The following is a 16,158-nucleotide window of genomic DNA, read 5'->3' as shown; positions in this document are numbered from 1 at the left end:
TATTTTACATCAGTGTTACAAACACTTAACACTGGGTTTTTGCAGAAATATTTTGAGTAATGAGGATGTGTGGGAATGGATGTTTTGGGTTCCATGGATTTTCTGATTAAGGAATCACTGAGAAACTAAGGTCTCTCATTCGATGGGATGTACTGGGCGCCTGCTGTGTACAAGTTCCTGTGTGTGTTTGCGTGTGTGCATGCATGTGACGAAAAGGCCCAGCCACTGGGAGGCTGCTCTAGGTGTGGCAAGCCCTGGGCAAGGACCACAGCATGTCCCTTATGACCTGCTCAGAAAACACGGACCACTGGGAGAGGCTGCGCATGGGCTGAGCTCAGGACTCAGCTAGAGGTTATTTTAAAAATGAGAATCCAGGGACTTCCCTGGTGGTGTAGTGGTTGGTTGAGACTCTGCGCTTCCAATGCAGGGGGCCCGGGATCGATCCCTGGTTAGGGAACTAGATCTCACATGCATGCTGTAAGTAAGAGTTCACATGCCACAACTAAGGAGCCCACCTGCCGCAACTAAGACCAAATAAATAAATATTAAAAAAAAGAGAGAGAATCCGGATGTGCAGCCCGTTTTCTGTCACCTGCCCCGAGTGGTTGGCATAAAGGGCAAAGCTTCTAAAGGCAGACATATCAGAGTCTGACCCCAGTCCTCCATTTACTAGTTCTGCATTTACCTTGGGAAGTTGCCGAGTCTCAGTTCCCACACCTATAAAATGGAATCTAACCTCCATCGGAGGTTGTGGAAAGGATTAGAAATAAAGGTGTAAAGCATTTTGCATAGTGTCCTATGCAGAGCAGCCATTTAGTAACTGGTAATTATAACTATTAGTTTCTTAAAGGGTAAGTTCAGAAGTAATTTGAGTTGAGACCCAGTTAATTTAAGTTATACCAACAATTTTATTTACAAGTGCATTAAATTTGGGGGACTGTTTCTAGCTTTCTTCCCCAAATATTAAATAAGCTACCTCTTAACCTCTCCGTGGTTCAGTTTGCTCATCTGTAAGTAGTGATAATAACAGTATTTTGTAAAAACTAGTAAGTTTATAGGCAAATCTCTTAGAACAAGGAACATTGTAAGGGCTGTGTAAGTGTTAACTATTATTACTGCTACCATATAAACACTTAATTGCAGATAAGCCATAGTTCTCATAAACTAAAGCTAGGAACGCCTCTGAACAGGGCTGGGGGCACAGGCCTGTCCTTGCCTTATAAGTTGGTGCTGGGTAAGGCCCGGGTTCTCGGGGGATCCTCGTTCCCCCCTCTGCAGATGAAAATTATCCCTGTTGCTTTGCCTTTCCCCTCCCAACTCTGCAGAAATACACTCCAGTACTCAACAAATATTTGCTAACAGGTCAGCGGTTTTCAGGAGGGAGAAACTCAAATTCAGAGTGGGTTGGGGACCCATTCAGGGGCCCAGCAGCACCAGGAGCTGAATGGCAGGTGGAGAAAAGCCTACGTTCTCCAGCTATTTCAGAGTCCAGTCCTTACGCCATATCTCCCCGCTCTGTGCACCTCCTTCCTCTGTGCTGCCTCCACCGTCCTGAGTGGATCTTCTCCAAGAGCTGCCAACCTGGAGCAAACAGCAGAGGCCAGGTGGGAATGCACTGACGGGTGCCCTTGACTCTGGCATCTGAGCATGAGCTGTGCTGAGGCCACAGGCTGGCTTGGGCTGATGACCTGGGCAGCCCACAGCCCACTGAGATGGAGGTGAGAGCAGAAATGTGGGCTTGTCTTCCTCACCCCACGTAGCCTCTGCTCCAAATAAGCTTTGAAGTTTCCCCTGATTGGTTTTGGTGCTGACACCAAAGGGAGTCACCAGGGGCCTAGTACAACTCCATCCACAACTAAGGCTTTGGGGGCATGATGGAGGGGAGAGGAATGGCGGCAGGTAGGGAGGAAGGCGAATGCAGGAGCAGGCCCTCTTCCACCTGAGAAGCGGCTGGAGATGAGCCTTGCTTGGGTCTGAGTGAGGCCAGCGTGCATTGGCAGCCTGAGCTCTTCTTACAGAGCGAACAGTCCCTTCTCTTCCCTGCCCTTCTGGTTCTCCTCGGCTCACTCATCTGAGTTTGGAAGACTCCAGTGGTCACCAGCATCGTCAATAGATCTTCTCAAATGCAGGACTTAAAGCCAAGAATTCCTAGCCCAGTGTCTTGGTTACGCTGAGCACCAGATCCTTGTCTGCAGCCTGGATGATAAACTACTTAATGCAGAGGACCCTTAAGGAGATAAAATGAGATAATATAACTCATCCTGCCACAGCACTCTGTCCAGATGGCACCTTATCACACCGGGCTGCCGTGATCTGTTCACACGAATATCTCCTCATCTCCTCCTGTTTCTCAGGCAACTGCCATGATTTATTCACCTGGCAGTGGTAGGCATTCACCAAGTTAAACAAAACTGACCCACAGGCCAGAGCTGGCCTACAGGTGGGTTTTATTTTGCCTGCAGAGTATGTAAAGGAGTTTTGATTTGTTGTTGAAATCAGGAGATTTATACACAGATCTGGACTCCCCAGTTTCTCTGGAAAATTTAAAAGATGGGGCTTCAGGGCCCATGTTCCTCCCGCTTGGAGACAATCTGCTAGCACTCAGGAGGGGCTGCTCCCTTTAGACAGATGCTCTCCACTCTGTCTGTCTCCATCACTCCTCCTCCTCTCACAACTGAATGGCTTCCACTTTACACATTGATTCCACCTGCCTGGTCCCTGTAGGCAGCTGAGTTCGCAGCTCCTGCTGGTGGTTTGGGCAATAATGGAAGCAAAGGTCTCCACCTGCCCCACCAAAGAAAGTTTCGATACATGCTCGCTGAAAAGGCAGCATCTGCGTTTTGCCAGGCAAAAAGAATGTACTATGCCTCTGGAGAGACGCCATCCCCACAGAGGTACTCTAGACAACCCAGCTGTTCCCTGGGTGGCCAACGGCAGTGATGTTTGGTTCATCTGGTTGCCATCAATCCTTCCTCTGGTCCACCCTCTCTGGTGACAACAGGTGACGACGTGCCATTTGTTCAAGAAGAGAGGGAAAAGGTGTCACTGGCTTTATCGAGCCACCATCAGTCAGCAAGGAAAACACTTCTGGCCTTCACATGCAACTGTTCTAATCATTATCACCAGGAAACCGACCCAAACATCCAAGGACAAAAGGAAAGAAAGGGGTGGCGGAGGCAGCAAGGAGCGCGTCACTCCAGGCTGAGGCTTGTGGTGGGCACAAGGGGCACAACGCGGAGGGGCAGACCCAAGGGGCTTGGAAGGGCCTGAAGCTGGGGCTGTGGCAGGAGGCACGGGCGCAAGAAGGGCAGCTGCCACATTAAAGTAGCAAGCTGTGCGCGAGCCCAGGGAGTGAGGGCCTAAAGAAACAATTAACGGCTTGGGGCCCCTGCTTCAAGAAGGACAAGCCACTGCAGTAGTGAACAGCACTCATGTGGGGAGGACGCAGATGGACGGGCACCACCACCCACCCTGATGTTTAATGTGGGATGCAATTAACCCCTAGAAAGGGGACTCCTGAATAGAGGTTTTCAAACTAGATCCCCCTAATCCCCCAGGACAGCATTTTACAAAACTGATTCAACAGAGCTGCTCTGGTTATGGGGGACGGACAGGAGGCCCCAGCCCCACCCTAGCACTCCCCTTACAGGGCTCCACGGCGCCAAGGAGCACAGTTCAAAGATCACTGAGCTTGGGTAAAAGCACCTTTTCCTTTTACAAAGCAGAACAAGCCACCCCAAAAGAGAGTTCCTAAGAGGCTAAGTGTTCCTACAGAGATGAACAGTTCCACTTCCTGTTGCCACTTTGTTAACTATTTATTGAATGAGGCAGTAATAGACAGAATGGAAAACGACACAGAATCCATGCTCTGCTACTGGGGTCTTGCTTTTCTTCTTCTTCTTCTTGGCAATTTCTCAAACTATTAGGAGGTTATTTCACCACAAAGGAACACGGACTTTAAAGCCCCTGGACAGTTTCACAACGACGATAAAAAATAATAATTAAAAAAATAACAAATTGTAGAACTAGGACTGTTTTATGTAAATTTCCCTCCCTCCCCCCATTACATACAGAAAAAAACATACGAAGAACATTGGATAGTTTTATATAAAACAAGCAAATACAAGAATCTGAAACTTTTCTCAAAGGCTGAGCAAGACGTGAAGAATCTTTTAATGTCGCATTAAAAGAAAAAAAACACATTAAATACACTATCACACACGGGGGGCCTGGGAGGAGGGAGGAAGAGTTGTCCCTGTACTCAAGGAGCAGAGATTTGGCCTGTCAAAAAGTCAGGTGAATTTAGCCGCTGGAGACTTGGGGCTTGCAGCTGAGAAATCACAGAATTTAGTCACAAAGAACACCCAGACCAATCAACACCTGTGAGAAGAAAGCTGTGCGGGGCCCGGGCCCAGCAGGATGCACCTGGGAAAACTGCAGGGTTCCTTCTGAAACAGGGCCTGATCCAGGAGTGCAGGAAGCACCCTCAGCCCTCTCTCTCTAACGTCCCCCAGCGTGATGGCCAACCTTCCTCGCGCCAGGTGCCCCCGTCAGTTTCAGTCTCCTCTGTTAAGCTACAGAAAGTTACAGGAAAGGAATAAATTGCTCCCATTGGTGTAACCTGGTCTTTGAAGATTTTTCTCTCCCTCCTTCCTTTCCCCTTCCAACCCCTCCCACGCCCCCATTCTCTCCGCACCACGCACACACCCACAGCACACTGAACGCGCACGCACTCCTCAACCCTTAACACTTCTGTTACCTTCAGTTCATATACATGACCAATTCAGGACCGACCTTAAAACCAAAGCGACATGTTAATAGTCATGAGATCAAGAAGGTTTCCTGGGGAGGGGAGGAGAGGGGAGGCTGAGGAAAACCCTCTCGTCCGTGCCTGGGAGTTTTAAGGACATTCACTTGCCCGCGGCAAGGTCAGCACCTGGGCCGGCCCGAGGAGCGTCCCAGCTGCCAGACCACGAGGCCCCTGGACCTTGCAAGCACAGTTTCTGGACCTCACCCCATTCTGGAACATCCTTCCTCAGGCGAGTCCAGCAGGGAGAGTTCTGGGTGGCCACTGGGAGGCAGCTTTGGTGAAGGGCATGGTCACCTCTGCCTGAGTTTCTCAGTAGCTCAACGCATGACCCTGGTATGAACAAAAACCGGTGGCTGTGTCTGGCCACGTACCCAACACCCACTAAACTGGGTGAATTATTTTTTCCACAGCTCACCTTGATCTCATACAGATAATTCCATGCGGGTTTCATACATACATACATATACATATATATATATATATATATATATATATATATATATATATATATATGTATATGTATATGTGTATATATATATACACACACACACACACATATACATACACACATACATATACACACATACATACACACACACATATATATACTTTATCTATATATGTAAATGTGTATATCCATATGTACACATATACATATATTCACACTCACACATACACAGAAGTATACACACGTTTTCGCAGAAAGAAGTCCTTGCCACAATTTGGCTTTTTTGGGACAGTGAAATTGACAACGTAGTATCTTGTTCCACCAATCCCAGAAAATCAAGTGGTGCTTTAAAAAAATGCAATTCCAAAATCCGCTGCCTTTCTTCCTTTTTAAAAAAAAGGTTAACAAAACTTTTCTTCCAAAGTCGAGAGACTTAATTCCATTTGATTGCACCTCTGCAAACGTGTAAAAAATTTTGAAGTAGACTAGAAAACGATGCCATGATATGGCTGCATGTCACTGTTCCAACGTCACCACCTCCACAGCCTGGCCGTCCATGGTGACTGCGCTGTCCGATATCCTGGTGGTCACAGGGGCCATGGCCACCTGCACCGGCCCATTGCCCTGGGCGAGGCTGGTTACCACAGTCTGGTACATGCTCACAGGGATCTGGACCAGTCCTGGGGAGACAAGGGGAGACCGTTGGTGGGGATTGGGTGCAGCTTCCCAGATGCTGGCTGGACAGGGCAATCAGCTCCAGCCCTCAAGAGTATCACTGTCTGCAGCCTCAGGTAATTGCACACCCACTGTCCAGGCACAAATACAACCCTTTTCTCACCCCATTTTAATTCTTTAAAACAGACTATCAGGAAAGAAAATTAGGAGAAATTGTAGAAACATGCCTCAGAACAGGGCCTCCCCAACTTGCCAAGAGATGACTCTGCCTGCCGGCCTACCTTCAACTTTAGGAAGCATACACAGGCCCATCAGGTGTGAATTCTCCTCTCAACAAGTCCATCTCTTCTGACTGCCTTCTTCTCCAGGAAAGGCCACCATTAATTTTCTTTGATATTCTGCTACACTGACTTGTCAACCCTCTGGCTGCCTATGCTCAAGTTTCTCTCAGCTTGAAAAAACTTCTCCCTCAATCCTATCCTGTCTTCTGGCCATTATCCCTCTCCTCAGAGTCAGCTTATTTAAAAAAGAAAAAAAGCCTAGGTAATTAGTTTTCTGATATTAGATTTCATAGACCAGTAAAATTTTTAAATACGTTCTGGGGTCGACTTAAAAAAAAAAAGATCCCCAACTACCTCCTAATACCACTATTATTTTAGAAAGGAGGGTTTAACAGAAAGAAAGGAGGAAAAGCAAATAATTTCAGAAAAGGGCAGTCCTCCCTAAGAAAGGAAAGTTGATAATTTTATATAACATATTAAAAAAAAGATTTCCAATTAAATAAGACAGAATAAATGCACATATAAAATTCCTCTTCCTTCTAAAATAAAAATTATAGTGAAGGAGGAAAAAAAGATATAAATGAGGGATGTCAACATATTTCTGGAAGATGCAAAGCAAACGTAAAGGGGTTCTGACTTATCAGAGGAGGGGAAGCTGCAACTCCTGTGTCCCAGAGAGCTCAGGACATGGAGGCTCAGCCACTGCAGAACGAGAGGAAGAAGCCAAAAACAGGCGTTAGCTGACAGCTTGTATTCAACTGACTGGACCAGTGGGTCCCACCAACCCCAACACCCAGACCTTTGTTGACAGGACATCTGAAGTTCACCCACCATATTGAGAAACTGACCCAGGGAGGCTGCAGAGAAGACCTACGGTGACATCTGGTGGGTGGGGAGGTGAGGGGAGGGGGGTGCGGAGACAATGAAAAACCTGGCTTGCGGCCCTAATATTTACCACCCTGAGGCCTACAGGCCGCCCAGCTCTGCCTTGCACACCCCGACAATCAGTGTTTCAGTGTCTCACTCTTAGGGAACACAGAGGGAACAGAGACGATGTGGGGAGCAGAAAAAACAAAAACGAATGCCCCCAAACTCTAATATCTTCGGAGAGAGAAAAGGTTTGTATCATAAAAGTGGATAGCTTTATTAAAAAGGAATGAGAGAAAAATTCTTTAAAAATCAAATAGATGAAATCCATGCCACAGAAAGATCAGAAGGTAAAGTCAAGGAAATCTTCTAGAGAGTAGGAAAGATTAAAAGATGGAAAGTAGGAGATCTTAAGAGGTCCAATCTCTGATAAAAGAGAATTCCAGAGACTAGAAAAAACAGAAGGTAGGAAATTATCAGACACATTGTAAGTAAATTTCGAGAACTGAAAAATATGAGTTTCAGATTGAAAAGGCCCACTAGGTGCCCAGCAGGACAGATGAAAAAATATCCAGACGCTAAGACACAGCTTTGGAAAATTTCAGAACACCAGGGATAAAGCAAAGCTCCCAAAAGATTCGAGAAAAAAAAAAAAAAAAAAAAATCGTCATATACAAAGAACTGGAAATCATAATATTGTTGGACTTCTCAAAAGCAAGCCTGGAGGCTAGAAGATGATGGAGCAATGTTTTCAAATGTCTGAGAGAAAATGCTTTCAGCCTAGAATTCTCTCTCCAGACTATGAAGCGACACCCAGATCAGTTAAGCATGGGGGCAGAATAAACACATCTGCAGACTTGTACGGGCTCTAAAAACTGGCCCGCCATGCACACTTTCTTTGGAAGCTCTGAAGGATGTGCCCTACAGAAACGAGAGAGAAAACTTAAGAAATAAGTGGCCGTGGGGTCTAGGAGACAGAGACTCCACTGCAGGGAGCTTGGGGGCAGCAGGAGGGCCCAGGAAGGGGGCTGTGCAGCACGTCTGAGAGGACAGAGGGGAGGTGGCATGAGCTTGTGGGATAAAGTACCTCGAGGGGTCTTCCAGAATTGGGTAGAACCGGTGATTACTCCTTAAAAAGTAGAAGAAAAAAAAAGCAAGGATTAACCATACCCACTCGTCTTGGCAGTGAACAATTTTTACGTTTATAAAATTTTATGTTTCTAACAATATAAACATAGAAACTGAGTTATCAAAAATTGATAACAAATAACGTCTCAACTCAAGACTATTGTTTAGAGCAATAAAGATACATACCAGAAAAAAGAGCATGAAGTGTTGCCCTTGGGGTACAAATATTTTTTAAAAAAAGGCTCTTAGTCCTTTTTGTCATTTAAAACTATATATCACTTTGATGAAAATAAAAATTAATTTTAAAAAGGGATGTTTTAACAGAATATTTCCTAATGCAAAAAAAAAATCAAACATAAAATAAAATGTTATTTTACAATGTCAAGTTGTATCTAATTGTTTTCTAGGGGTAAGTGTTGCCAGTTTAGAAATAAGTATTCGATGATGCAACCTGAAATGGGGCTTGAGGTTCTGCTTTATTGACATTTTTGGGAATCCAGGCTCACCCTGGTGTGTGTTAATGGAAATGCAAGGCATGGCCCACCATCCTCACACTTGAGATGCTGGGACCTAAAAGGAGGAAGGAGGAGGCCAGCTCACACTCACAAGTGACACTGGGAGGAAGCAGGCTGAGGGGCCATGCATTGGCTTCAGAAGGCTGTCGGGTTCAATTTCTTTCATCTAGACCCTTGCAAATGGCTCTTACATGTCTCTAATCAATTCCTCTTTCCATTCACCCCTTCCTGCCACCTGTTATCTTTCTATAACTCGTCATTCCCCAACCTCAAATTTTCAAATCCCCTGATGTTAAAGAGGTTCCCAAAGCCTATAATAAAGTTCAAATGTTGGGTATGGCATTCAGAACCTCTTGTGATTTGTCCAGTCTCATTTCCCTTACTCCCTGTGCTCTGGGTATCACCCTGGACTTTCTCTGGGCCTTTGCTCAAGTTGTTCACTACCTAGAATTCCCTTACTGCCCACTCCTTCCCCTTTAAAACCCTCCTCTTGGAAGCCTATCCCAGCCCTAGTCAATACTGATAGCAGCCTCCTTGGGGTTCTCAATAAGCGCTCAACAGCGGGGTATAATCTGGCTTGGCACAGTTAATGCATGTAGATAGGCCTTCCCATTAGACTGAAGGCTCCTTCAAGGCCAGGCTTGGCTCTGGTTCATGTTCTATTCCCCACAGTATGAGGTACAAGGTGTGCCAAACACTGGCATCAACACGGCCTCAAGGGCAGCAGGCCAAGGGACTCTATTGTTGGCCTCAACCAACGTGCAGCTGGGCTCTACTCCCCAGTGTCTAGACTCCAGGCATGGGCCTGAGTGTATCTGAAGACCAAATGACCCCCTTCCATCACCCCAGTGTATCTTGATCATCTTCACTTTCATCCTCTCTTCTGGTCAAAACAGAAAAAGTTAGTGAAATAACCCAAAATGCCCTGTGGCAAAACCAGGACACCTCCAAAGAACCCACATGTTAGTAAACAGCAACCAAAACCAGAAGCAAAGATCAGTCTCATTTCACTGTTGTTGCTTCTGGGCTTGATTCCGTTCCAAAAGCTCCAAGCTTGGGGAACAAGTTACATACTTTACAAATACAGTGAATACTATGGGTGGGGAGCTTCTTCCTGACTGTGAGCAACCGTCCTGGGTTACTGATGGGGTGGAGAGAACCTTGAAGAACTGTGAGACTTAAATCTCTTCCACCCTGGCTTATGATGTGTTTGGGTTACCTAGGGTGCGGGTCCATGCCCAACACTGTTGTTAAAACACTTTTTAGTATCGTGGAAGATTTGCCTCAAAATAAAATGGAGAAAGGTTCAAATGCAAAAATACAAATTGGCTGACACTGCTATAACCAGAATGATCTTTTGAACACAAACTGATCTTGTTGCCCTCTTTTACAATTCTTCAGTGGTTTCCAATGGCCTGTGGGATGTAAAGTCCAGATCCCTTTGCAGGTATTTCAACCCTTCACATCAGCCCCTGTTGCTCAGTTCAGCCTGGTGATCCATGAATCCCCACCCACTGTACATTCCAGGCAGGTGAACTATTTGATTGAGGTTCTCTCCACACACACCTCCACAGTGTGCACACACTGTGACTTCTGCCTGGAATGACTGTCCCTGGCTTGTTCCTTGAATGGGCTTCTATTCTTCCTTCAATAGTCAGCTCCAATCTCTCCTCCTCTGTCTTAGCTCCTCTTTCCCCAAGGGCCCACAGCACTTTGCACTGGCCTCCATGGAGGCAGTGGTCATATTCTTTTTTTTAAAATTATTTAATTATTTATCTATGGCTGTGTTGGGTCTTCGTTTCTGTGCTAGGGCTTTCTCTAGCTGCTGCAAGTGGGGGCCACTCTTCATCGCGGTGCGCAGGCCTCTCATTATCGCGGCCTCTCTTGTTGCGGAGCACAGGCTCCAGACGCGCAAGCTCAGTAATTGTGGCTCACGGGCCTAGTCGCTCCGCGGCATGTGGGATCTTCCCAGACCAGGGCTCGAACCCGTGTCCCCTGGATTGGCAGGCAGATTCTCAACCACTGCGCCACCAGGGAAGCCCGGTCATATTCTTTATCACTGTTTGCATGTCTTATCTCCAAGGAGACTGTAAATTCCTTAAGGGAGAGATGGAGTCTCCATACTTGAGTCCCTAGCGATCAGCAGGTGCTCAGTAAATGTTTTCTACACTCATGAATGAAACCTGCCTTCTGAGATTTCACAGGTGTCCTCGCCTAGGGACTAAATGACTGAAGTGGGTGAGTCTTCAGGTGATCAGGCTGTTTCAGAATGGGAGCTCTCAGTCCAGAGAAAGCAATACAAAAACAACTACACTCAGAGCTCATCCAAATAAAACCATTTTTAAAGATTTCTTCACCTCACAGTCAGGGAAGGAGTAAATTTGACCTCTACAACTGGGTGATAAAATGACTCCCATACAAAGCTGTCTCGAGAGTGAGTAACTGGTGACAGCAACTACTTATGTAAAAAGCTTCTCGGAGGGAGAAATTCCATATACAGGGTCATTTCGTAACCTCGAATGCCTTGAAATCCCAAGTCCATTATTTTCTACATGCAGTTTCAGTCTACCTCTACCTTAAATAAGTGCATTACCATCCCATTGTGGGGATTTTAGAATCTCTCTCTCTCTCACACACACAGCCATTCTGACATGGGATTAGATTAAATCGACTCAGTGTCTCTGACCTAGCAGCCCTTATGTCTGTGGCAAGGGAAAGGGGGAGGGGGCTAGAGGCTTGGAAACCCAGCGTGCACTAAATCGGCCGGCTGCCCTTGGAAGAGAGATGATTAAATGCTGAGGTTCAGTAATCAGGCCAGGATTGTCCCTGCATCTGCTCAGCCTGCCCCTGATTAGCCCTAATCTAGAAGGCGTATGTTAATCTAAGCTTGTATTCTGGGTCATTTTGATTGATTAGGCAACAGGAAGCCCCTCCCATTCTACTTTAAGGACTTGAAGTTCTCCTTCAAGAGAACTTCCTAGTAATAAGACTAGCACAATCCTAGTAATAAGACTCTCCTGGCATTTGTACAGCACTTTTCAAAGCCCTCTCACACCCACTGCATATCACTAGATTTCTGCTAAGACTATGGAGCAGTAGGCAGGGCAGGTATTCTTCCCTTTCACAAATGATAGGCAAGTTCCTTTGGCAGAACCATGGACTTATCATAAAGGCACGTACTTAACAAAATCCTGAAGATTTTAGTACCCCAATCTCTAGTACCCCCGTCTTTCAAAGCTGTAAGAAACCTTAGAGTTCTTCAGGTTAGAAAATCTAATCCCCCTTTTCTTTAAATTCAAAAGTAAACAGACAAAAAGTTTACTTCAACAAAACACGGACTGAGAGAGACTGAGTGACTTTTTTTCCCCTCAAGATGACCGAGTTTGTGGTAAAGTGAAGCATCTGGGAGCCTTTGCACACACTAGTAAGCCCTTACCATCAAACACTATGTCCAGCAGAGACCCAGAAGGGAGAGGACTATCCCCTTTGGGCTCACTGCTGCCTCTTCACTCAGGCTTCTTGGTAAGGTTTACAGAATTGGCCAAAATGGAAAAAGAGGCCAGAAGAGACTCAGGAACTTCAGGTCCCAGCACAAGGATTTCCTTGTCAAATAGCAGTCAGCCCCAAATCCTGGAGGAACTGCTGGCTCCAGGACCACATTTCCCTGTAAAAGAAAACGAGACCTGACCCTGCTTTGTTTTTCTACCAGCTGGGTATCATTCTTGAGCCCAAATGGTCAAGCACACTGCTCCCACTCTTCTCCCACCTCAACAAGTGGCGATTACATCCTTCCAGTTGCTCAGGCCAGAAACTTGGAAGTCAAGCCATCTTTGACTTCTCGTGCAATTCATCAGCATATCCTGTCAACTCTCCTTTAAATATAAACCCAGAATTCAACCACGCCAACTGCTGCCACCCTGGACAAACTCCTATCCTCTTTTGCCTGGACTACATTTTAGCTTCCCCTGTGATCACCCTGCTTCGGCCCTGGCTCCACTGCACTCTGTTCTCCCCCCCACAGAAGCCAGAGGGATCCTCTAAAACTTCCACACGAGGTGATGGACATGGGGGCACATTCTGAAAATTCAGACATTTGCTTGGCCTTGTTTTCTGCAAAACAGGAGGTCATGAGGTTCTGTAGTGGTCTGTCTCTGATGGTGTCACCAGGGGAGGCTTTGTGGTAGACCATGGGCGCCAACGAGAGTAAAATAAAGGTTAGTGTCACAGCCTTGCACACTCTGGATTTATCATTCATGAGCTGATCTACTCTATTCCTGACCCCTCGTGAGGTAATGAGTTTCATCACTTACCTACCATGTAATGGATCTCTCTCTCACACGTGCGCGCACACACACACACACATAAACGTATGCGTATAATTGGAAGTTACTTAGGGGAATTAATTCATTTTTCCCAAGACTAACTTCTTTTAGTATTCTGAGATTTGATGAATAAATCTATACAGCACAGTTAGCTAAATCTTCTTGAAATATTGTTTGGCAATGGCCACCCCGCCACCTCTCCCCGCCTTTTTGGCGGCTCTCTACTAAGGGAAAAATAAAGTCCAAATAGCTAATAGATGAGGGATTACACCAGCCTTTCCCATAAATACTCTACATTACCCCTTCATCACAACCATATCTGTCCTCTCAGCATACCCTAACCATCACATGTATTTACTCAGGCAGATCCCTCTGGCCTAGAATTATCCCTGCCAACCTAGGTCCTGTTCTTTCAACAATTTCCCTGTCTTTCAGGGGTTCCCCCAGACACAACAGCCCACTAGGTTCTCTCCTTCAGGGGATTTTACTGCCTCACCATTCATTTGGCACCAGATCTGTGCTAACCTGTTTCCAAATAATTAGTTTTTCTCTATACAAATCTGCTTACTTAGATTGTTGGCAGGACTATGTCTTTGAATACTGAGCAACCTGAACATAGTAGATGTTAATAATTGAATATGACAATTGATCATGTTCTTCATGATTTTCAGAAACTTGATTACATTCCCATTAGCCTTGGCCTCTGCAGCCTGAAGAGGCTTAAAGCCTTTTACTCTGCTCCAGAATGAGTAGGATTTTCTCCACAACATTATTAAGGTAGCACAGCCAAATGCTGTATGGTAGTTCAGGTGCATTTTATGTGAGTGTAAAATAGGAGGTTTTATTTCCATTAAAGGTTTCCCAGTCAGAAAAACCTACGTGTGAACCCTGGCTCCTTCACTTACTGGCTTGTGAGTCTCACTTTCCTCATACGTAAAATGGTCATTACTAATTTCACAGCGTTGTTGAGAATTAGATGTGCTGACATGGATAAAGTCTGGCACAGTGCCTGGCACACAGTAGGTGTACAATAAATGTCAGCTGCTTTCAAAGATGACTTTGAATAAGAGGTCTGATGAAGTCTGGCTAGGGTCACAGATGTTAGACTAAAGCTCTCAGGAAGCAGAAAGGAAAGCAGAGACAGCACAGATCTCCTTTCAGCAGCGATTTGCTCCTGCCAGGAAGCACATCATTCGCCAAAGGCCTTCAAAGATGTAAAGATTAGAGATAAAAACCATGAAATCAGGGCAGATGGGCTGGCAGGCAGCTTCCTTTCTGAATGCAGCTATGGTCAGAACAGGCACTGGAACTGCACCATGACATATAAGAAATAGCTGTTGATTCAGTGCATCAGTAAATAAACAACCTAGGCTAAACCATTAATCAGTATTAAGAATGTTAAATATATGATCAGGGACAGTATGATATGATGTCATCATGCTGATAAACTTCTAAACTCAAAAACTAATAACACAGGCTAGAGCCCAGTAGAGCACAGAGCTGCAGGCCTAGTCAGGGTCACCCAGAACCACAGACTGCCCTCCCCCCACCCCACTCCATGACAAGATAGAGCAGGACAGACGGCCTGAGGAAGAATGGGCCTTTCATTTGCCCTCACAATCTGGGAAACCTTTGGGAATTGTTGTTTGCTGTAACTGAATCTTTCAGCCCAAAGGCCTTCCAAGTTGGTCATGGAAATATCTTTAGTTGGAAGAAAAATATTGATAGTTGTGAGAGAAAAACAGCTAAACAAATAAATTATCAAATAAACACAACAGTTGGTGGAAGTACAATAATTCTTAAAGCCCAAAGGAAAAATTCACAATGTAATGCCTTCTGTGGTTTATGGACATGAAAGCGAACTGTATGTATCAATATTAGGAAAATGCTGGCTTACATGGGGAACCAGAAGACTGTGACTGGAAGGGATCGGAATAAATAAGAAATGAAACCATGTATTGTATTACCTAAGTCACTTCTGCAGTTTTTAAAGAGCCATCGAGGGTATCTATAAGTGTTTTTAGGGATGACAGGCAGGAGGGAAGTCCTTTAAAAAATCTTATATTCAGGTCTGGAAAGAAGTTTACATCAGTGCCTGACATCTAAGGAAAGCCACTATTATATGAAGAAAAATAGGCATGGTGTGTTCTGGTATAGAAATGGGAGAATATGAAGGGAAATCAGGTAAAGAAGCTAGTGCAGTAGGCAGGTGGCAGGCAGATAAAGAGGCTGAGAATAACAAACATGGACCAGATGGAAAGAGGACAGACGAGGGAAAGAAAAGGAAGGTCATGAAAAGAATGTCGATATCAAATGAAAAGGAGCTCCAGGTAACCCTCATAATAGTAAGACAAGGGGGAAACAGAAAAAGCATTTCTCTCCCAGTGGTTCTGTTTCTGTTATATTAGCTGCTTCTGGGACATTTAATCTTCCTTTTCCGTGTTTTTTAAGTCCATGGCTTTTCAGGGCATTTGAGGGATTTATGGATTAAAATATGTATTACATCTGGCAAGTACTGAATATTCTCATGAAGCCAATAGCAGCCTCACAGGTACCCTGGTGTAATAGGCACTTCTCAGCATCCAAAGTTTTCTCCCCTCTTGCTAGACAATCTCAAGGCTCTCTTGGAAAAACCACTTTCTGGAATAACTTCCATAGCAATGACTCTCTCTGGGTAGGACAGTGTCACTGTGTCCTTAGCCTTGATTTTGCAGACCACCAAGAAAATCCTCTTGCCTGTATCCCATAAGCCAAACGTTAAAAGTGAATTCATTTTTACTTTATTAGTGAATGTATTTCAAAACATATTTTGGAGATATAATTTCACAATTCCCTCTTGAAATTACTGAAGTACCCAAGAACATTAACAAAATCAGAGTTTTGTGCTTCAGAGTTCAGAATCACCATGGTTTATATCCTGGAGACTGAACTCCCAATGTGAGATTGAACAAGCTGACTCCAAGGCCTGTTGCCTGACCAAGAGGGCTTTAAACTGAAAATGGCAGGAGAGAAAAATGTTCAGCTAAAGCCTGTGGGACAAGTATATGCTAGGGAGGACATCTGATCAGAGATGTACAGAGAAGGGCAGGAGCTATACAGTAAATTTCCAGAG

At 45.2% G+C, this 16,158-nt stretch overlaps 1 protein-coding gene across 6 annotated transcripts in view; it reads right to left on the bottom strand.

The window, feature by feature from the left end:
- Positions 1-3,798: 3,798 nt before the first annotated feature.
- The window catches only part of NRF1 (nuclear respiratory factor 1), a 132,282-nt gene continuing 119,922 nt past the window's right edge, over positions 3,799-16,158 (bottom strand). For 5 of the 6 annotated variants that reach the window (XM_061198044.1, XM_061198046.1, XM_061198043.1 and 2 more), the window contains 2 exons: positions 8,169-8,210; positions 3,799-5,938 (listed from right to left, as the gene is read on the bottom strand). In XM_061198044.1, coding sequence (XP_061054027.1) covers positions 5,775-5,938; positions 8,169-8,210 — 206 coding nt within the window. In that variant the 3' untranslated portion in view covers positions 3,799-5,774. The remainder of the gene's footprint in view (positions 5,939-8,168; positions 8,211-16,158) is intronic. The other variant, XM_061198048.1, reaches the window with a different exon arrangement.

Source organism: Eubalaena glacialis, chromosome 8, assembly GCF_028564815.1.
Source record: "Eubalaena glacialis isolate mEubGla1 chromosome 8, mEubGla1.1.hap2.+ XY, whole genome shotgun sequence".
Classification (NCBI taxonomy): Eukaryota; Metazoa; Chordata; class Mammalia; order Artiodactyla; family Balaenidae; genus Eubalaena; species Eubalaena glacialis.
Note: the sequence above shows the minus strand (reverse complement) of the source record. Positions and strands in the feature narration are given on the sequence as shown.